Source organism: Podarcis tiliguerta (genome assembly GCF_965153285.1).
Source record: "Podarcis tiliguerta genome assembly, chromosome: 1".
NCBI classification, from domain to species: domain Eukaryota; kingdom Metazoa; phylum Chordata; class Lepidosauria; order Squamata; family Lacertidae; genus Podarcis; species Podarcis tiliguerta.
This window is the reverse complement of record NC_139534.1, coordinates 52,489,627-52,510,706: the sequence shown is the minus strand read 5'-3', so window position 1 is coordinate 52,510,706 and position 21,080 is coordinate 52,489,627. Positions and strand designations below refer to the sequence as shown.

Sequence of the window (21,080 nt, the reverse complement as noted above, 5' to 3'; positions counted from 1 at the left end):
GTCAGCCCTCACCATTAATGTAGTGCAAGGATTAGCCACCAATCGGCAGAGCCTGCAAAAACCCCTTTTCGGAAGAGAGCGACTCCACTTGGGAGCTCAAATGGCAGCCAACCCTATTGGAGCTTGTGTAAATTCCTGCCTTGCTTGCAAGGTACAAGCACATTTTAAGCCAGGTCTGGCATACACGGTGGGTGTGGGGCAGGTGAGTGTGGCTTCTTACTTATTTGTAGGATGATTTGCACTTCTAATTTAAAAGAAGGGCTACTGATTGAGGATCTTTTCTTAAAGCTTTCTGTGGTTTTACGAGCTGAACCGGTGCAGTTACAAGAAAGCACTACTGAATCCAATAGCGCTTAGTCCCAGGAAACTCTGCATAGAATTGCATCCTAATCCTAATAACTTTTAGCATTATGTTCTATATTGGTGTTTGTGTTACAATAATCCATCAAGATCAACACATTTGTCTGCCATTTTTTGACGTTTCCTGGGATGTCTTGCTATGGAGGCCGTTGTGATGAGCTGCTGTACTTCAAAATTTACCACTACACTTGCTGGACTGTGATCCACTACAAGATGCTCATTTGTAGAAAGCACTCTGCACGTACCCAGAAACACTCTTCATTATATGCTTTAGTGTTGAGCCTGCCAGGCATGGCATCATTTGTGAGAGATAGACATACAGCGTTGTGTACTGTTGTCATGTGAATAAGATGAGCAGCTGTGCAGTCCAAACAATCCCTGATATGGTCAGGAAGGACTATTTATATCTCCAGAACAGCTTGCTTGTGGGGCAGGGGAAAGGGGTCCTGCAGTGCCCCTTAGTGCCTGCAAGAGGCAGTGTTGCCAAGGGAATAAGGGCAAAGTCCTGGTTCCAGAACTTACTGAGAAGAACTACATTTCAGGAAACACAATGTGAGAGGAGAGAGACCTAACTGTGCAGCCAGCAACCCAGAATGAAGATGTAAGATTATTATTTCTTTTTTTAGCAGGACCCATTAGGGGACCAGCTTGACTCACGGGGCCTTCTAGTCTGCAGCAATCCTAGGAATCGTCTGCACTTCCATTTGTGCTATGCTTTCAAGGCATAGGCCTGTGATTTCTAGGCCTGTGTTGGAGCAGGGTTTTTTTTGTCTGGCCCCTCTGTTTACCACTGAACTGGAGCAAACTGCATGGATTGCTGGATTTAGAAGCAAACTTGGTTTTCCTGGGGAAAGTGATGGGACAAACTAGAACCCCATTCAGACCCACACCTAGAAATTACAAACCGGTGCCTAGATAACATGGCACAGACAAAAGGATGAGCACCTATTCTCTGAACCAACAGAACCTTCTTGTTGACTATAGGTTTTATCTGAGAAAGAAAAAAAGCTAGAAACTCTTCCCACACCCCACCTTTGCAGCACACAAATGAGATTCCCAGGATTTTAATTTCCTGCTGATAAATTGCATGTAGCACACACAAGTCCTCTGTACAACCAGCTGGTTTTATTTAGTTCATATAGCAAGAAAACAGGTCAGGAAGAATCTGGAGGCTTCTGGGATGGTTCACAATCTCTGAAGTGCTGGGGGAAAGTGGGTGCTGCCGATGGGAGGACTGCACAGCCCTTCTGCGTCCTTGGAGTGGAGGCATTTCAGCGATGGCTGCACAAAGTGATTAGCCTGCAAGGAGATGGGACCCACCTGCCCAAGAAATGGATTTAGCCCTGGGGCACAGTGGGGAATTCTTGCCAGGAAAGGTATGGCAGAATGACATTGGCGAGAGCCAAAGGGGCAATGAGAGAAGGACTCCCTATTGCATCTTAGGGGGGACAGGACAGGATATCCCTACAGCACCATTGCAGGGCTTAATTTGCTTTCCCCAGCCTTCTCTCCAGGACAATGGCCCTGGACCATACTTTGCAATGACAGAGAGTTTCTTTTTTGGGGGAACTGTACAGGAGGCAGGGGGAGGCAGGAGCTCAGATCACATCAAGGCGTGCAAAAGACTGGTCCATGCCCAGGCTGTTCTCCACAAAGACCTCGTACTTCCCAGCATCCGCCGGCGACACCTTTTTGATGGTGAGAGTTGTTGAGTCACTGCCGATGTTATAGTATATGCTGCAGGGAAGGGAAAGGTGGAAATCTCAAGTCAGGGCCCTTAGAGACAGCTGGTGTTGGGACACAAAGCAGAAGCTGCTAAATTGACCCATGGACCACTGGCAGTCCATCAGTTCCATTTGGGTGAGGCTGACAAACTGGGCTGCAGAACCAGCAAAAATATGGCCTTGCACTTGATTTATTTTATTTTATTTTTGACAATGGAGGTCAAGGCTGTTTTAACTTGGGCTGGACTTATCAAAAACAAGACTCTACCCCAAGGCCCATGATTTTCATATTATGGCACTGGAACAGTCTACTAATTCTGTCCCCATAAAAAAATACTAATTAAAAGCACCTTTCTTGATGGCCTGACCTAAAGTCTGTTTTTAAAATGCAGTGCTGGCTTTGAAAATGGTACCAATGCTGCAGGGAGGGGGGGGGGAGTTGCTGAGGACTGAAGAATTTCAGAATGACTGCAATTACAGATGCTGATCTTTCTCTCACTTCCTCCCCATTAACTACTAGGCTAGGAAGCGCCTGATCTTGATCCTTTTAGCTCTGCCAGGTCAGTTCCATCGTGGTCCAATACAAATGAGAACACAGGAATCAACAGGACTTGTGTTAAATGAAGAAATCACACTTATCCTGACTCAACACACGTGTCCTTTGATTCTTACACATTAAGGTCCTCTGTAATAACCAGAAGAACTACGTGCTTCCTTCTTTCTTTCAAAAAGGAAAGCTTATGTTATCGCGTTCCCCATGCAAGAATTCAAGCTATTGCACCAGCCCTGTTGATTTGAACACGAACGAGTAGTTTTTATGGGATCAGGAAAGAAAGGGGTGGGGGACCTGGTTCTTGGGCTCCCCTTGCTGCCCACCTGCCCAAGCAGTGTTGGTGCTATGAAGCTTATTACACCAGTGGTGAATTTCACTCACCGATCGTCCTCTTCAATATCCTCGCCATCCTTGGCCCAGCCAACATCCGGTGCGGGCTCCCCACTGATGTGGGCTGTCAGGTTGACTGTGCTGCCTTTCTTGGCTTTTGTGCTGTCTGGGCCCTTCTGAATCTTGGCAGGCACTGCAGAGGGAGAGAGCAGGTGAGATCAGAGGAAGGGCCCTTCCTTAGCCATCTTTTGCCAAGGGGACGGGCGGCAGAATCCTCTGCTAGGTCATGAGGACCTAATGCTGGGGGTGCGAGTTTTGTAATGGTGCTGTGTCCTGTTCCAGGTGCTCTAGAATTTCTGTCTGATGGCCACGGAATATCTTCCAGTTATTTACTTGGCAAACCCTGTTGCACCATAGGTATACTTGGGGAAACGAGGTAAATAAATTCCTACAAAGGAGCTCTCCAGGTACCAGGTTCACTGTAGAACAGAAGTTGAGAGTCAGAACAATTTCTTGTTATGCAGGTTTTTGTATACTGCGCAGGGATGTAGACTCTGCAGTTTCCTCCTTCCAACCCATGCCTAGAGGCAGTAGGTGTTGTGAAAGGAGACTGTCCTCTTGGGCCGAACTCTCAGGGATTAGCCTCCTTTCCTGATGACTGACTAAACTATCCTGAGTTGCCATCAGAGGGTTCCCCCTGCCTTTCTTCTCTTCCTTCAGGTCTGGCATCATAGCTAGGTAGGGCCACGATGAGATCTAGAAGGCTACGTCTTGGCAGAGGCATGGCTAAAGTTAGAAGGGGCTTGGCTTTCTCTACGCAAGACACAAGGCTATGAATAGAAATGGGCAGGGAATGGGGGGGGGCGATGACTTGAAGGAGCAGAGCAGAGAGTGCTATTACCTTCCCCTCCTGAGATGTGCCAAATTGAGATCTCCCCGTAATGAGGAACTTTGCAAGAAGGGCTTGGCTTCCCAGGGGATGTGCGTGGCTAAGTTTAGAAGGGGTGTGTGGCTATGTAAGGAAAGGAGGCAGGCCGTATTACCTTCCACGAGGAGACGTGCCGAGTCGAAGCACTCTCCGAAGGGGTTCTTCACGGAGATGGTGTACTTGCCCAGGTCAGGAAGGCCAGCGTCACGGACCACCAAGGCGACGATGTCTGGGTCCTCAAAGACATAGCGGTACTTGGGCCCGTCCTTGAGTTCCGCACCATCTTTGGACCAGCGGATGAAGGGGTCGGGGAAGGCACTGATGCGACACTCCAGCTTGGCTGCGCTCCCCTCGATCAGCATCACGTCTGTGAGGTTCTTCAGCACCCGTGGGGGGCCCTTCTCCTTCATTTCCTTGCGGGACCTGGTAGTGGAGAGGAGGGGGTTAAGCAGCAGGCCTTTAAGGCTCCTCTTGGAGCTCCTCTCCCCCATGAATGAGGTGGCAAAGTGCTCTGCCTCTAATGGTACCCAGGGACAAACCAGACAGAGATCAGAAGAACGGCAGGAGATAACAGCAGCAGCCGCCAGCTGTGACACAACTGGGCAGCCTGGAAGGAGCAGCCAACCACCGACCAGCCTGCCAACCACTCAGAACCACATGTTATCAAGCTGCAGCTAATGAATCAACAATATTATGATGATAGTAAATGCTCTGTGGCTAAATGGGTAGAATCTGATTGACTGGGAAAATGGGACCTTCCAGCAGAATTCTTCTTACTCAATCCCTCTTCTCCTCAGCTCCACAGAATTGATAAAAACAAGTAAAATCAGTGAGGAAAACATAGTCATTGGCTTATATTTTGATGTTGGAGTTACCTCCTTAAACTGAATAGCTGCTGCACCCTTAGTTCCAAGGCAAATGAGAGTGGTGAGCAAGAGTGGTGGGAGATTTGGGTGCTTCCAAGGCTGTGGCTATTTTGCACACAAGAGTCAACTGCGTGCCAGAAAATTCAGATTGTGCAATTGATGTGGATTTAGCTCTCTGGTGCAACAAACCCACTTCCAATAAAATAAAACCAGGTTATTATTATTATTGTTGGGGAAGGGACAAGAAAACGTACTAGAAATCATGGGATAACAATTCCTTGACATGTCATCATGTAACCTCCCGGCAAACAAATCAAAATGAATGCTAAATAAACAGCCAATGCCATATAAGCTGCTCACAAACTTTGTGCAACCAAATCCGAATGAATCCTCAATGAAGAGGTTGCTAGTAGTTCAGAAACTGGATTGAATGGAGGAGCTGAGGTGTGAACCTGATTTTCTTGCACAAAGATCACCTGGTGGTTAGACTATGGCTGTGTACTCATTATCATTTACTCTGGCTCCAGTGCGCTCCCACTGCTGGTGTTTGAAGCCCTCAGCACATGATGTTAGCCACAATTCATGTCTATCCTGTAGTTTCTGGAGAAATTCTGCTGTTGGATGCATTTTCCCTCAAACCATTTTCCATCCGATTTGCAAGCAGAAGCCAAGGTTAAGATGAGGTACCAACATGCAAGACACCCATTGGCATACACAGACCACTGCTTCATTGAATCAGAATTTGGTGCTGGAGGGTGGGTGTGTGGCAGACGCAGGAAAACCAAAGAGGTGATGCACATCAGGTGAAGGCATCCCTGCACACTCTCTGGTGTGTACAGCAATGTGCAGGAGTGGCTTGAAACGCAGCAAGGGGAAATGACTTCACTGCTTATGCCTGATTTTCATTGAGGCGATTTGTTTGTGGCGGTAGCTCTATGGCAATGGGCATTCATCCTGATTTACTTTGGAGGGGTGTGTGCGTCTTTCTGTTAACGATACATTAAGCCCACACTTTACAGTGTACTTCCTAACCACAAAAGACAGTTATTTTAAAAAGTGGATATGTTGTGCTACAGCAACATAGCACTGCCATTGTGCAAACTTCTGTATGTGCCTCAATCCTTCCTGCAAGATGCTGACTGTCTTGAGGCCACCTGAGTCAGGGCTCATCCAGACTTCCTTTTGTGCTATGTTTCTAGTCACATGTATGTGTTTTAAACCTCCATATCTGAGCCCCGCCTTTTTTGCTGTGGTTCTTCCCCTGTGAAAACCTGCTCTTTAGCACCAAATTGGAGCAAACAGCAATCCACAGAAACTCTGAAGTGCTGTTTGTTCCGATTCAGCATTAAAGAGCAAGTTTTCCTGGGGAAAGTAGGGGGGGGGGCCACAACAACTCTCGCATGTGGCGTTTTAAAATGTGGACATGTGCCTAGAAAGCCGAGGGCAAAAGGTAAGTGTGGATGAGCCCTAAGTGTGCTGCCAGGAGTGCTACATTTTAAGTATTTTAGTTAAATGGAGCAAAGGAGAAACTATCCCAGTGAAGCAAGGCATCCGTCCACCTTCTTTCCGTCCCCAAAGTTCCCCTTCCCCATGAAAGTTTTGGAATCTTTATGCAGCCAAACTTCCCAATTCCAGACAATGTTTTGGGCTGTAATAAGAATGGCAGAGGGCAAACCTGCAGTTCTCACATGTGCTGGAGTTTTGTTTTTCCCCTCATTGCTACATGCCTAAAGCCAGTCCTCTGTTGCCTCTTCTCCAAGATCACTTGCTGCCTCCCCAAAGTCTCTGGCTGCTTCTCTCACCTCCTCCTTGGTTTTTGCCCTTCTCCCCCATCCATTTCATGACTGCCATCTCTTGCACCCTCTTCCACTGCACAACTATATTCTGGAACCACCACAGCTTCTCAAAATACTGCTCAGGTTGCCCTTTGTCTTCATGAGCACACTCTTGAGCCTTATTTATTTGATTTATTACCCAGCGCCCAGGGATGAGCCACAGCAATTTAAAAACTCAATATTGAAAGATGTTTAAAACAAATTAGACTCACAAGAATAGGGTGGGTTGTCAGAAGCACAGAGAGACAGATAAATAAATAGTCAAATGTCAAGGTAAAGAGATGTATTTTCAGAATGCGATGAAGGTGCTGGGCACACCTCTGCAGAGTGGGAACTCCAAAATTTAGGGATGCCCCACATGGAAAATGTCCTCTTCCAGGCCACCACGCCTTGAACTTCTGAGGACAGTGGAACAACCAAGGGAGCTCCCTCTGATGATTTTACCACCAAACAAGGTCAGGGCTCATTAACCCTTCCACTTGTGCTGTGCCAAGTTTTCCGCTTGCCTTGCTCCTTTTTGGTGGAAAAGCTGCTCTTAAGTGATATATTGGAACAAATGGCAATCTGGGGGGAACCCAGCAGCAGTGGGAACAAGAGGAAGTGTCGATAGTGTATGCAGATGGGGTGGAGATGTTATGGGTCTGAGCCCCTCTGCACAGCCATACCACATACTACTGGAGACATAATCAGTCTTGATGTTCAGTTCTACAAGCTCTCCTGCGCTCAACACTACTGGACACTACTACTACTACTACTACTACTAATAATAATAATACTTGGATTTTTTACCCATCCTTTACCATAGGGTGGGTTGCAACAATATGAACATGCAAGATGAAAACCAGTTAAAACGATTTACCACCAGAAGAGCAGAGTGGACCCATTCTTGGGTGTCAAAAGCAGGGACAAAAGAGGTGCATTTTCAGCCCAGCCCTGATAACGGTCCCATCCTCCCACCTGCTATCCCCCTCACCTGTGCCCACGATAGGAAGCCTGGATGCGGATGGCAGCATTCTGCACCTGAGGGTCATTTATGTCCAGGGAAAATCCTGCAGGGGGAGGGGCTGCACCACCTGCTGCTGGTTTCTTGGGTGCAGCTTTTGACATCTGTGGGGAGATGGAGGAGTAGCAGGTTCAATATTGGGGGCGGGGGAGAGAGGGAGAGAAACAGGCTCCTACATAGCACAGAGTCCAACCCTCTTCCTCCCTGCTTCCACCCAACGCCAGTACCACTCTAACATGAGGCTCACATCAACCATCTCAAGAGGACCCATGCTGTCTTGCTCCATGTATACAAGTGCAAAGACACCTCACTGAGTGTCATCTTCACTCTTCCAGGGCAAATCAGTCCAGACCCCCCACTGAAGTGGGATGAGAGTAAAGTTGTGCTTTCGCCCACACCCTCATTATTATATCTCCAGTTTTAGACACACTCTGGTGAGGGTCATAGCATCACAGAACTGTAGAGTTGGAAGAGACCATGACAGTCATCTAGTCCAGCCCCTGCAATGAAGGGATCTTTTGCCCAATGTGGGGCTCAAACCCATGACCCTGAGATTAAGAGTCTCCTGCTCTACCAACTGAGCCATGGAAGAGGTTGTCCAGTTGGCGAGCGGCTGAGCCGTTCTGTTTTGATCCATGTCTTTTATGGATCAAAGTGCCTCAGATAAGGAGAGTTAAGAGGCAGCTCTCCCAATCCCCAAGGCATGTCCCAAGGTAGGGTGTTGTTGGAGCATGTGGTAGGGCTGGGACAGGGCATGAGTTCTCAGGGGTCCCCTTCTCTGCTGATGAGGTTGAGCTCTCTTACCGTAGACAGCACCAATGCAGCTCCGCTGTGTTGGAAAAGGCCACAGGCCCCTCATCCCACCCAAATTTATATCTCTGCAGGGGAGAAGCCAGGTCTGCCCATGCCCACAGCTGCATTCCTGCCCTGACGTCTCCTTCTTTGGCTGGGGGGGCCCCCGTCCCCCCTGCCCAGACGGGAATCCTGGGCGCTCCCTTATATAGCCTGCTGCCAGCTACCTGTGAGAATTGGGGCTGCACTGATTGCAGCCCGGTGCTGTGTAATCACATTGACCAGCCCAGAGGGACCCAGATGGAGCAGCTGCAACCATTCCTGCCCTCTGGCTGAGAGACAGAGTGGCAGGGCGAGGCTCCGCTGTCTGGGCTGTTCCCAATGCAAACGCTGCCTTAGGAGGACTGGAAGGGATGAGAACAGTTTGGGGTAGCAAGCAACAGAATCAGAGGATATCCTAAGAGTTGGGAAGAACTGGAGCTTTGCTCGGATGAGCAGATACAGTATTGTATTGTCAGGACAAGCTGCTTGAGTGGATCACCCACAGTCGTCACAATGAACCCCTTTGGTATACTCAAAACACCCTCATCCAGGGAGGAACAAATCTATCCGTTTTAATTTCCCTCAGTTCTTCATTTCCACCATCTTAAATTCAGTTTGCCACGTTTTCTGTATCAGTGTGTGAATTTGCCCTCGCAAAAAACCCAACGGCATTTTAACGCCTGATTCATTTCCAATTTTGGCTAAAATCCAATTTTTCGCTATTGTGTTTTTATATGTCATTTTTCACTAATATGTGCATTTTTCTTTACACTATCCCTGAGTATATGCATATTTATACTTTCTCCTAATTGGTGGCATTTTTGTACATCACTTTTGGGTGGAGAACCTCACCACAAAGTTCAGGGAAAGATGGCTGTGTTTTGTTTTCCATGTTGTTACAGGAAATGCAAATTAAATAGGTTTGTCTTAAAATGCAAACAGAAGCAAAATTCTCCCCCATCCCTATGGCACCAGCCAGTAGTTCACCTAATGCTGCACACATCTCCAAATCATATAATAAGGAGTGAAATTAAGCAGACTACATATGGATTCACACAGAAAAATAGGAGCGTCCACCAAAAGCAGTTATGTCCGTTGTTGGTGAACACACTCCCCAATATCTCCTGTGGAATTCTCTAGCAAAACGTTTTACCCTCAGGCATGACTATCACTTTTTGATGAAATGGACTATAGTCCATGAATACTTATGCCAAAATAAAGCTCTTAATCCTTAAAATGCCCCTGGATTCAATTGCTTTTTGCTGAGACGGATGTACCTATTTATGTATACCTCTGACACGCAGTTGTCCTACATAGTATGGAAGATATTTAGCACTTTTTTAAACAGAAGAAAAGGGGGCCTGTGAAAAGAGAATAATGGGGGGAAGTCACCTGTTTGATTTCTGCATTTCCGGTGGTAGTTACTGGCATAGGATCAAGGCCAAGGACAACTTGGAAGCCCTGCTTGTGCTGAAGCAGTTATGTGACTGTACAGTACAGCAGGAGATGCCAGTGTGGTGCTTGCCAATACACAGGTGCCCACAGAGGCCTTCCATGGCACTGCAGGACCTCGTCCCCACTGAAATTAGGTTAGGAAGAAGCTTTCCATTGTCTTGGTTGTGGTGTGTGTGCGTGTGGTGCCCAAGGCACGTCCTTTTCTTTTCTTTTATATTTTTTATTAAGTTTTACATAGTACATTTCAATTTAAACATACCATTCACCTTCTCCAGCTTGCAAATGTGTCCACAGGCCCCAGAATGCCGGCCGACTCTACTGTACAGAAATCTTTATGGATTTATTCAATCCACATTCCAAATAGGCCCATTTGACCATGAGGTCCTGAAGCAGTTTAACTGCACTGCCATGCTCAGGAGTAGACAGAATGCTGATTAGCCTTGTTATCCATCTTCGTTTCATTTCTGAATGAAAAGGTAGGCTATGCTATTAATTTAAATTAAAAGGTGGCACTGGTTATTATTTTTTCAACCAATAAAATAATCACGTCCCCAGAAATTGCTCTCCACTTGTTTCGCAGCAGGGACAATGATGTCACCTCCTGGGGCTCTAATCCATACCCAGGCTCTATTTGCCAATCCTTTGTGTGCCAAATAAATAAGCTTTTCCCATTCCAAGAGAAACCCACCAAATGAGCTGAGCAGAGAAAGAGGTGGGTCACACTGATTAGCATGCATGACTGAGGGTTAAAAAGCCATTTCGATTTTGGTGGGGAAATAGATTCCCTTTACTATGCTATCGAAAGGACACAAAATAGTGAGCTAGCTTTTGAGTCCACCAGAAGAACTCCTCTTCAAGCTAGACATTGAGCAAAAGTAGGGTTTTTTTGTGGGGGGGATAGGAGGAGAAAAGGCAGACTTGGTATTGCAACCATTATCAGTTGGTAGAGCATGAGACTCTTAATCTCAGGGTCATGTGTTGGAGCCCCACATTGGGCAAAACATTCCTGCATTGCAGGGGGTTGAACTAGATGACCCTCGTGGTCCCTTCCAACTCTATGGTTCTATGTCTGCTTTGGCCAATTATTCATTTTTGTTGTATAATCTTGAAGAGATGTGGCTACGGTGGTTATCATGAAGAGCTCCTGCAGAATTTATCACTACACCACGGAAAGTCCCAATGCTATTAAAACGTTAGTTTATTAAAATTTTAGTTTATTAAAATACTAGTTTGACGTGCAAGACAGGAAATCTGTTTCCCTTGTTGTAGATATTGATCCTCCCTGTAGCTTCTTTTTAAAATGTTTAATTTCCTTGTTAACATGGGTTATATTATGTCCTGATTAGATCTGATCTTTAATTAAATCTTTTTTTAAAAAAAACAAGCCCTGTTTATTTCAAGATTCTTAGAAAGGGTTCCATCATCATAGCATGTTTTCCACATTGCCTTTTTCTGAACACTGCTGCCTTGCTTTGGAGTTTAGGATTTATTTAACTTCTGCTATAGAGCTGCAGCAATAGCAGATCTCCTCTGTTGCCTGGTTTCAAGCCTGGGAAAGCTTCTTCCATACCACTTCTGTGCAGCTACTTCTGTTTATTTCAGTTGTACAATTGGCTGCCAAAGGTGGATGTGCTTTGAACCACAGCCCAGTTGTCCTGATAGGGAAAGTAGGTTGAATGTGGATTTTCCAGAGCAGGAGCACAGTTGTATAAACCCAAATATATTGTATAAACCCAAATATTCTGCTCAGTTATTATTACTATTATTATTGTTGTTGATGATGCCACATTTCTTATTTACGTAGCGCCATCAATAAGTGGGGTACAGAGTCCAGGTCAGGGCCCCAACTATGATCTGTGCATAACTCAAGCACTGCTAGGAGTTGTTTCTTTTTGTTTTCCAATGTATTTCTTATCAGTAAAATGATAAAATGGAGGATGAGTAACCAGGGAAAGACCATCCATTGTCAAGAGGCATGGTCAGAGTTCAAGGACACATTCCAGCCAGACAAGAAAGATGAGGTGAGTGGCCTAAGGGGAGTGGCCTGAGGAGGGGCAGATAGGGAGACCTGAAGGATTGCATTCAATCCCCAGATACGAGGTTCTCCACAGCTGGCCAATGCCATAAAGAAAGTGATAGTCTTTAAGGTGCCACAAGACTGCAACAGACTCGCATGGCCACGTCTTTGGACTGCCGATTGGCTACAATATCTGATTGATTATGCATTTTCCTTCACGTTTAACCTGATAAAATAATTTGGATTATGCTTTAGGACTTGTATTCTAGTCTCACAGCTTCTGCATAGCTTCTTTGGTACTCGCTAGTATGATGTCTGGTTTAAAAGAGAAACCCGAAGGACGTACAGTAGTAGCTCAAGCGTCCCTGAGGAGTTAGTGAGGTGTCAAGTGCACTACAGTTTCCAGAATGGCATCCATCCCGGAATGTGAGAGAATGTTCTAACAGCAGCGACCTGGGCTTGGGAGAAGTATCTCCAATTTCTTATCCCAGTAGTTTGGGGTCTCTCTCTCTCTCTCTCTCTCTCTCTCACACACACACACACACACGTTGTTGCGAGGAAACGAACAAGCAGTTCTGACCTCAGTACTGCAACATAAATTACAACAGAACCCAGGAAGCTGCCTTATACAGAGTCAGACCACTGGTCAGCCTATGTAACTCAGGATTCTCTGGGCTGACCAGCAGCGGTTATGGCTCTCCAGGGTTTCAGGCAGGAGTCTTTTCCAGCCCTACACCTCCCTGCTTCCCTGGTAGTAAAAAAATAAATAAATGCAATAATGAATTAAAGAACTTACAAATGTGCTGACCTTTCAGCAAACTCTGAATCAGCTGCCTGAGAGGAAGTTTCGCTCTGCCTACTAGTACAGCCATCCCTGACTCTAGCACCGGTGAGTGAGTCAGTGAAAACTGAAGGCGTCGATTCCCCCCCCCCCCTTTGCCAGGGAGGGGACTTTATCTATCTTTTAGGGCAGTGCCTATTCAAGAAGAGTAGAAGCTGCAGACAGATGTGTCAGGGATAGGTGGGGAAAATGGCGCCCCTCATATTGTTGTTGTTGGATGTGGGAGCTGGAGGCCAATTGGTCAGGAGTGATGGGAGTTGTAGTCCAGCAATATCTGGGAGGGAGGGAGAGAGAGAGAGAGAGAGAGCCTTCTCCTTTTCTTTAGAGAAAGGAGTGGAGCTAATTAACTGGATGAGGGTTGAAGTTTTTTATATATTTACACACACACACACACTCCTTTCTCCAAAGAAAAGGAGAAGGGGCTCTTTATCTGCTCCCACTCCCTTGTGAACAGCTAAGAAGGAAGGCTTTTGGAAAAGCCCCTTACAAAGCTGAGCACTGCTGAAGTGCTTCAGGAGAGAATTGTTAATGCTTCTTTTGCTGCCCATGCTGGGGAGGAGGGCGTTAAGGTTAAGCAGTGCTTTGCTGATGCTTCATCTCGGATGATTGATATCCCTTCACTCCTTGTTTTATTTTAAAATATGGCTTCTGGTAAGTACTAGATCAGATGCAAAGTGTGTCTTTTGTGTGGCAGGCTTGAAGCTTGTCTGCTCAGCGCCAGACATTAAAATATAAATTGTAACGTGGAACAAGGCATGTCTTAGGATGTGTACACACTCCCACAACCTTAGTGGCCGCAAGGTTGCCTCTCACTTTGAGTGACTGGCAGTGAGACAAGATTGCCCAGGGGGTTGTAGGATGGATGTCTCATATTTAGGTTGAGGTCACCTCCTCAGATTGCTTCCCCTTTGGAGGAGGAGAGGAATTTGTTTAGTGTTTTCTGTTTGAACTCCAGTTGTTTTGTGTTTGGGGCATATATGGAGCCAATTGTCAGTTTAGTTTTGCCATCTAGTACCCCTTTAGCAAAAATGAATCTGCCTTTTTTGTCTTTTAGCACTGTTGTGACTTGGAAATTTAGGTCTCTACTAAGTATTATGGCTATTCTGCGGGCCTTTCCTGAGTGAGGTGCCACCCATGACTGAAGTGGGATTTGCTCAGGAGTTTGCTTCCTTTGGGTGGGGGTTGTGTATTTCCTGTAGGAAGGTATTGTGTGGTTTCATGGTGTTTACATACGAGGTGATGCATTTTCTTTTAACAGGGTTTCCAATCCCCTCACATTTAGTGTAATTGCTTTTAAGCTAGCCATTTGGTATGTTTATTTTTTAGGATGATTCCCTACCAACCCGTCTGGGTTGTCCTGTCTCTCACCTTATATTGTCCATCGAACCTAGTGTGTTGTGGTGACATATAGTGTGGTGGGTGGGGTTGGAGTTAGGGGTGGGCTGAAGACTGGGAGGTAGGTTATAGAAAGTAGCCTACATGCAGTTATATAGGTGTTTGGGGTTGCTTGGACCATTTGGCTCCCAGCCAGTTGGTCCTGCGTCTCAGCTGGCATGGAGCTCCTTCCTTGAAAACAGTCCGTCTTCCCTTTCACTTGCAATAGGGGTGGGTCAGTGAGACGGTGTCAAGCGCCTTTGTGGCACTTGTTTTGGGCATAAGGTTTTTAAACAATGTTGTAAGTATTGTTAACATTATTGGTTTGTTGGGGTATTAGGATAGGGATGTGAATATTGGCATGCTTCTTAAAGAGTGCTACAGTGCTATAACACTAATTTTAAAAATAAAAGGGGGGAAATATTTCTAGTCACCACCATTTTAGCAATGTGCTTTCCACCCTAATTATACACTTCCAGTCTTCACTTCTGGTTCAAAACAAACATGAAACACTTTCATAGCAATCATGGGCGATCACACTTTAATGAAGAAGTGCTTAGCGCTAAATAAATAACTGATTTTTATTTTATTTTTATAAGAATCACTCAGGTTTCTTCTTCAAATGGCCACTTAGGTGAATTAGATCTTTCCTCCCCCTCCCCCACCCAGCAGCTCTGTCACACCCACTGGTGTGGATGGAACATAGCAGGATGAACATACAGAAAAGTGCAATATCCCTGATAGTGTGCAATTCCTCTTGTACCTTACAGTGGAAGAGCAATGATTTATTAGCGCTAGGAAGCCACCCATCTGGAAGCAGTCCTGGTTTGCTTTGCTTGCTCCATGCCACAGGGAAACGAGCATCTTCACAATCAAAACACATTGGGGCATGGGGTGAAAAGACTGAGATGGGGAACCATGGTCATGGATTCACACAGCCAAGGTGGGGCTGGTTAGGTAGGTCTGCTTCATTTGGTAGGTCTGCTTTCAACTCTGTGCCAATGGTACATTCTCTTCATTCCCTACCCATACGAAATCCAGGTTTGTCCCTCCTGGGTTGCCCTAAGGTGCAGCTGTGAAAACGTGTAGACTCTCAGTTTCAAAATGGCCTCCACCCTTCTCAGTGGGGTATGTCAGGTCTGGTTTGCTATGGACACTACACAGGTCAAGAGCAGAGAAACAAACGGCCACTACCCCCATCCCAGGACTTAGAACCCACCCTGTTGTCCTCTTCAACCCACCCACCACCAGAGGCCATGTAAGGTCACATGTGTGCTTGACTGCAAAAGGAGAAGGTGCCTATGTTTGGAGGACCTCTGCCTGTCTCTGTGCCATCGTGAGTGTTCTGTAGGTGCCAGAAGGGGCTATGGCAAAAGAGCACTGAAAGAGAGGAGGGCTCATGTAGGCAAATGTATGAGGGGGTGGTGTATCTGAAGCATGTCCTTGATTCAGAAAGGCATGCAGGGAGAGAAGGCATCTATCTTCTGCACTGGTACTGAAGCTTAAGGTAGGACTGGGCTGCGTGTATCCATGTCAGGAAAAAACAAGGAAGGCAGCAGCAAAGAAGAGGCATTGTGAGATGGTAGGTATGTAAACAGGGAAAAACTGGTGGGTGCCTCACATGATTGGCTTCTTCTGGATACCCAAGCAGAGGTGAGTGGAGAGGAACCCCAGGGAAAGTACCATCAGCCCTTGACTCCAGCAGTCTTTGTTATTAGCTGCTGTCTTAAGTGTAGGGGTGCTGTGGATTTAATGTGCACCTTCCCTCCCAGCCCCTGCCTCTGAGGCCAGAAACATCCATTATACTCCCTATACTGCATATGTTGGCTGCACAGGTGGGGGGGTTGGAGTTTTCCATTGCTGAAATGCCTTCTCTGCAATACTTCCGGGTTGATCCTTCATTGTCATCTTCCCAGCTTAGCCTGGCATGTAAGGAAGAGATGCCCCATTGCTCAGTGGCTGCAGCCGGCATGTTTTGCATCTGCTGTTAAGTCAATGGGAGCGCTTGGTTGCACCTGACCTACGCAGGGTACAGACGCAGCCCTAGAGGCACAATACAGGAAGGGCCCTTGGCAACCCCACGGGGAGGAGGAGTTTATTTAGACAAGGAAACGTCAAGGCTTTCTCCTCCCCCCTTGACCTTGGCCTGGGAACAGCATGGCTTCATGGCCCACAGCGCTTCATACCTCCCTGAACCCAACCCCATGGCAGCGAATCTTGTCAATCTGCCATTTTCGGCCCCCAGGCTCCCTCTCTCTGGGCCAGGCTACCTCCAGGACTGGTAGGTAGAGCAAAGAACAGCAGCCAGTGCTGACGACTCTTCTTGATCCATGAGGTATATCAACAAGTCCCACCCTGGCTGGCTGGGTGGGTACTTGGCCCATCACGCCCCCTGCTGGAATGTTCTGTGGCTCCTCCGGCAGGGCAGGCGGCTAGGGCATGTGGCTGCTGGCGCCATGGTAGGAGCGCAGTAAGACCTTGTGCTTGGTGGCCACCTCGTTGCGCTGCCGCTGGTGCTCCACCAAGAACTCTTTCAGGCGGCTGGTGGTGAAGGTGAGGGTCTGCCGACGCAGCTTCATCAGGTAGGCGTCCTGGAGCCAAGGGTTGGCAAAGCAGTCCTTGAGAGCTGGGCGGCTCCTGCAAGGCCAAGGGATATTAGGATGAGGCTGTCTTTCCCCTCTCCAGCACTCCCCAGACCCAGAAGAACAAGGAGGAAGTAGGAACATGACTGGAGGAATGAGCTGTGGACAACATATAGGAAGCTGCCTTATCCCGAGCTGGGCCATTGCTTCATCTAGCTCAGGAGCAGCAGCCCTTCCCAGCCCTACCTGGACACTCAGATGACTGAACCTAGGAGTTTTTGCGGGCTAACCAGCCTCATATAGGCAATGTTCTTAAGTCTAATTAATGCCTTAAAGGGTTAAGATCATAGAGTAAGCTGTCCTGCCAGGCTTAGCTCACCTTGGGAGGAACTGGGCATTCAAGCCTTTGTTCTCCTTCGGTCCACCTGAGAAGAGGCTAACCTGGTTGCTCCAGCTTCGCTGAATGGCTCTCACAAGCCGCTCTTGACTTCTACCTATACCAATAATTTAGGAACCATCACCACTGTAACTAAGCCAAGTTTTACTGCCTGTGCAGTTTTCTAAAGCACATGAATCTGACTGTTGAAGAGTTTATATGTAAACCATTTTAAGCATACCAAATGTGGTCTTTTTCTATGTTAGGGGAAGAGGGAAACTTTGGAACTCACTTTAAAGGATGCACATTTTAAAGGTCTAACAGCCTACCTTGGCATGCCTTAATTTGCTGCGTGTTTTGTGATTTTAAATCTCTGCTGGGGTTCTCTTACTTGCCTCAAACCTGGATCTTGACAACCAGGAACTCTCCCTTTTGTAGCTATATTTCCTTAAGCCAATGGTTTTTGCATGCAGAACATAATCGCAAGCTCCATCACTGGGCAACAGTCCTTCCCCAAACATGGTCACACCCAGACTTTGTAGCAGAAAAGCCGGGGACTGAGGACATAGCTCAGGGCTCTCATCTCCTAGAACAGCCCATTCTCACTCACCAGGAGTACCTGGGAGTACGCCATGTTGAGCACAGTGGAATTTACTTCCAGGCACACATGCCTAGGGTTGCATGGTCAGTTTGCTTTAGAGACTGAGTACAGTCCTACCTAGCTTCCTCTGGTTTGGAATTACAGGTCCTAGTATTGTTAGTCCAGAGGGACTGCAACTCCCACCATCCCTGACCACTGGCCATTTAGGCTAGGGCTGATGGGAGTCAAAGGACATTTATAGGGCCAGATGTTCCCCATCCCTGGTACAAACGCTTTAAACATGAAGGGTGATGGTGATCTCAGGGATGCTGGACTCAGACTGCATTCTGCTACTGCTGAAAAGATCTGCTCTGGAATTCTCAACCTCAGCAGCTCATTTAGCTCTCAGGACTTTATTACTGAACTCCAGACTAATCCAAGTCTAAGCAGTACCTGCTTTTTTGACACAGGGGCTATGGCCATAGCACCATTCCCATGGCTCAAATGCCACCAGAGAGAGAAACCTCAGTAATCTGAGTCTTGCCTTGAAGCTCCCCCAGATTCTAGATCTGTCTGTTCCACTGCTCTTTACGAAGGCAACTTTTCCTCGCCACCCATCCCATGGCGTTGCCTCCAAGGCCTTTCACTCCGTTCACTCACCATGGATGGGCAGAGAGAACCTTGCGGATGAAGAGTGCAGCACTCTGGGAGACGTTGGGGTACAACTTGAAGGCATCATAACGCCCTGCCAGGATCCTGCTCTCTACTTCCAAGGGATCCGTCTCAAAGAATGGGGAGCGTCCGCTGAGCCTGACAAGCAAAATAGAAGATAAAAGTGCAGGGCACACACATGCACAATATCACTCGTCCATCAAACCAGCACTCCCAGCTGCAAGGGAGGAACAGCACCTCCACGGTACCGATCAGAGGTACCGATCTGAAGTTTTTATGGTGCATCAGAGATATATGACTGCAGGCAGGAGTCTAGGATAATCCTGTCCTTTAAGTGAATCTGGTCAGGTGAGTCAGAAAAGAAGGCTCTGGACATCCATTTCTAATTCCACCTCTTCCCCCCTGCTTGTCAGATTCCCACATTCGTCCTCTTCAGCCATACTTACATGATGTATATGAGGACTCCCAAGCCCCAGATGTCAGCTGCCGAACCAATGGGATCCCCCTTCACCATTTCTGGAGCTGCAAAGTAAACAGTGAAGGGTCATATCTTTCCCTGCATAGAAGCTGCACCACTTTACCCTGGCCTTTGACAGTTAAAGGTTTTTTTGTTTAACCTATACTGTGCTGCTTTTATTTGGAACTCTTTTACTCAGGGGTGGACAGTGGGGTGGGGGGAAGTGTTTACCTGACCTCCTGATAGGTCAGTCACTACTGCTTATTTGGAGAGGTGAGCTGGCTGCAATTTTGGGAGTTGGTGTGTTTGCACCACGCCAGTGTCCCTCCCATCCCCCTTTTCTCTCCTGGTAAATGGCAGTGGATCACATGCCAGAAAGTCAGGTAGGTGTCTCTGCCCCTCCATGCTACCTCACTGCTGGTTTTACTTGTGTTTTTTTAATAGTTGTATAAACTGCCTTACTTGCTTTTATAATTGTATGATTATATTTTTATAAGCTTTCCTGGGACCTTATGGTGAATGGTGGGCAATAAATCTTATACAAAAATAAATAAATAAATTGCCATAATGAGCCCAGAGGGGCTTCTGTTTGTTCTGCTAGTGAGACCCACTGGATTAAGCTGATTGATCCTCTGCCGCTCTATGGTTAAGATGCAAGTGAATCATCTGTGGTCTAGCCTGGGAGGTGAACAAAACTGTGTAAAGTAAACAGCTCTAAGCCTGGAGCAGCAAATCTCTCTCTCTCTCTCTCTCTCTCACACACACACACACACACACACACCTAGCAGTAAAGTGTTTGGGGAAAGCTCAGTTGGCTACAGCATGGTGCTGATAATGCCAAGGTTGCAGGTTGATTCCAGTGTATGGGACAGCTGCATATTCCTGCATTGCAGGGGGTTGGACCAGATGATACTTAGGGTCCCTTCCAACTCTATGATTTAAAGTTCTGTCCTCATCTCCTAGTGTGAGTCCTGCAAAAGAGTAGCCTACGAAACCAAGAACTTAACATTCTGGGGAGGGAGGAATCCCCCCATTTCTGCCATCTCCACTCTTTGATGCTAGTCCCTTTGTCAATTAAATGGTATGCAACTCCAACCCATTAGCCACATGTATAGCTCGGCCTATAGGTACCACCTATGTTCATTCCATGGCAAACTTAACTCCACAAGCAGTTTGTTTTGCCCACAAAATCTCACGCACATCCTCCCCTACCCAATCTTCTGGTATGCCAATCCCATAAAGATACTCACCCATGTACTCCAGTGTGCCAACACGACGCCCCAGCTGGCGCAACACCAGTGGGTTGTAGGTCTGGGCACTGCCAAAGTCAATAATTTTTAATGTGTTTGTGGGGCTGACGATGATGTTATCAGGCTTCAGGTCAAGATGAATGATGCGCCGCCCATGCAGATATTCTAGTCCTTGGAGGATCTGTGTTACGTACCCCACCACATCATCCTCTGAGTAACGGAACCTGTAGAGTAAAGCATGTCTTCGAAAGGATAGAGCGAAGGACACAAGAACCCTTCCCTTGCACTTGCACTTGTACTGGTACAATTAAACAACAATATGGTACCATTACTCCTAAATAAGCACACTGGTGAGTTTATGTTATACACAGTGCAGACCCATGATTATATTTTATTTTTTTAAAAAAAACAGCTAATACATTTATTTTTGTTTCTGTTTTATACATTTGTTGAACTGATCTTTTCTTTAAAAACTTTTCCCTGTCTGTACAATCCCATTCAAAGCCCACCTATGATGTCTTTTGCTGACAGTGGTTGGAAGTTAAAATTTTAACCCCACCCCAACCTCATCCTTGTGTGTTGCTGTGTGACAACGGGGGAAATTAAATGGTCAATGGCTGATCAATATGTTATTTTCTTATTTTCATTTTTACTTTCAGTCACTTCACCACCACCCTGTTTCTGCTCTACATTACTTTGCAATTTCCTTTGTTCCTGCTGCTTAGGCTTTGCACGTGCAATCAAAATAGCACTGCCCCCACACAGGAGGGAGGACAGGAACGCCCCAAAGGACATCCCAGTGAGGATTAAGCAGACTTAGCAGCCATGGAATTTTGACCGGTGGCTGGAGGAACATCAGAGAAATGGGTGGAATGGAAAATGGAACAAAGGCACGAGGGGCTGACTGAACAGAAGCACTCCACACTGCAACATGTTGCTGTAGATTCCACTTTTCGTGACTAAATACCACCACCATATTCCTTTTCTTATAATGCTAGAGCTCGTCAACATCTGCTGAAGCTGAATGTTGGAACATTCAGGAC

The 21,080-nt window shown here is 46.7% G+C and overlaps 2 protein-coding genes across 8 annotated transcripts in view; both read right to left on the bottom strand.

Annotated features, from left to right (window-relative positions):
- Positions 1-1,465: 1,465 nt before the first annotated feature.
- SPEGNB (SPEG neighbor) lies at positions 1,466-12,842 on the bottom strand. Of its 2 annotated transcripts, none has more exons than XM_083432119.1 (5): positions 12,702-12,842; positions 7,570-7,703; positions 4,011-4,318; positions 3,019-3,160; positions 1,466-2,097 (listed from the first exon to the last, which is right to left on the bottom strand). In XM_083432119.1, exons 2-5 carry the CDS (start codon positions 7,701-7,703, stop codon positions 1,959-1,961), a joined length of 723 nt encoding a protein of 240 aa, XP_083288245.1. In that variant the 5' UTR covers positions 12,702-12,842; the 3' UTR covers positions 1,466-1,958. The 2 variants fall into 2 exon arrangements, with proteins under 2 accessions (XP_083288245.1, XP_083288244.1); XM_083432118.1 differs by lacking the exon at positions 12,702-12,842 and adding an exon at positions 8,404-8,514.
- A 1,845-nt stretch (positions 12,843-14,687) lies between these two features.
- The window catches only part of SPEG (striated muscle enriched protein kinase), a 99,879-nt gene continuing 93,486 nt past the window's right edge, over positions 14,688-21,080 (bottom strand). For all 6 annotated transcript variants that reach the window (XM_083431928.1, XM_083431927.1, XM_083431932.1 and 3 more), the window contains 4 exons: positions 20,038-20,261; positions 18,777-18,852; positions 18,319-18,468; positions 14,688-16,757 (listed from right to left, as the gene is read on the bottom strand). In XM_083431928.1, coding sequence (XP_083288054.1) covers positions 16,553-16,757; positions 18,319-18,468; positions 18,777-18,852; positions 20,038-20,261 — 655 coding nt within the window. In that variant the 3' untranslated portion in view covers positions 14,688-16,552. The remainder of the gene's footprint in view (positions 16,758-18,318; positions 18,469-18,776; positions 18,853-20,037; positions 20,262-21,080) is intronic.

What these genes read in the sequence shown, in the direction of transcription:
- SPEGNB (XM_083432119.1), bottom strand. Translation starts at nt 7,703, where the DNA reads ATGTCAAAAGCTGCACCCAAGAAACCAGCAGCAGGTGGTGCAGCCCCT. An exon ending in GCTTCCTATCGTGGGCACAG is followed by an intron (nt 4,319 to 7,569) that starts GTGAGGGGGATA and finishes CTCCACTACCAG; the next exon opens with GTCCCGCAAGGAAATGAAGG. An exon ending in GGCACGTCTCCTCGTGGAAG is followed by an intron (nt 3,161 to 4,010) that starts GTAATACGGCCT and finishes CTCCCTCTGCAG; the next exon opens with TGCCTGCCAAGATTCAGAAG.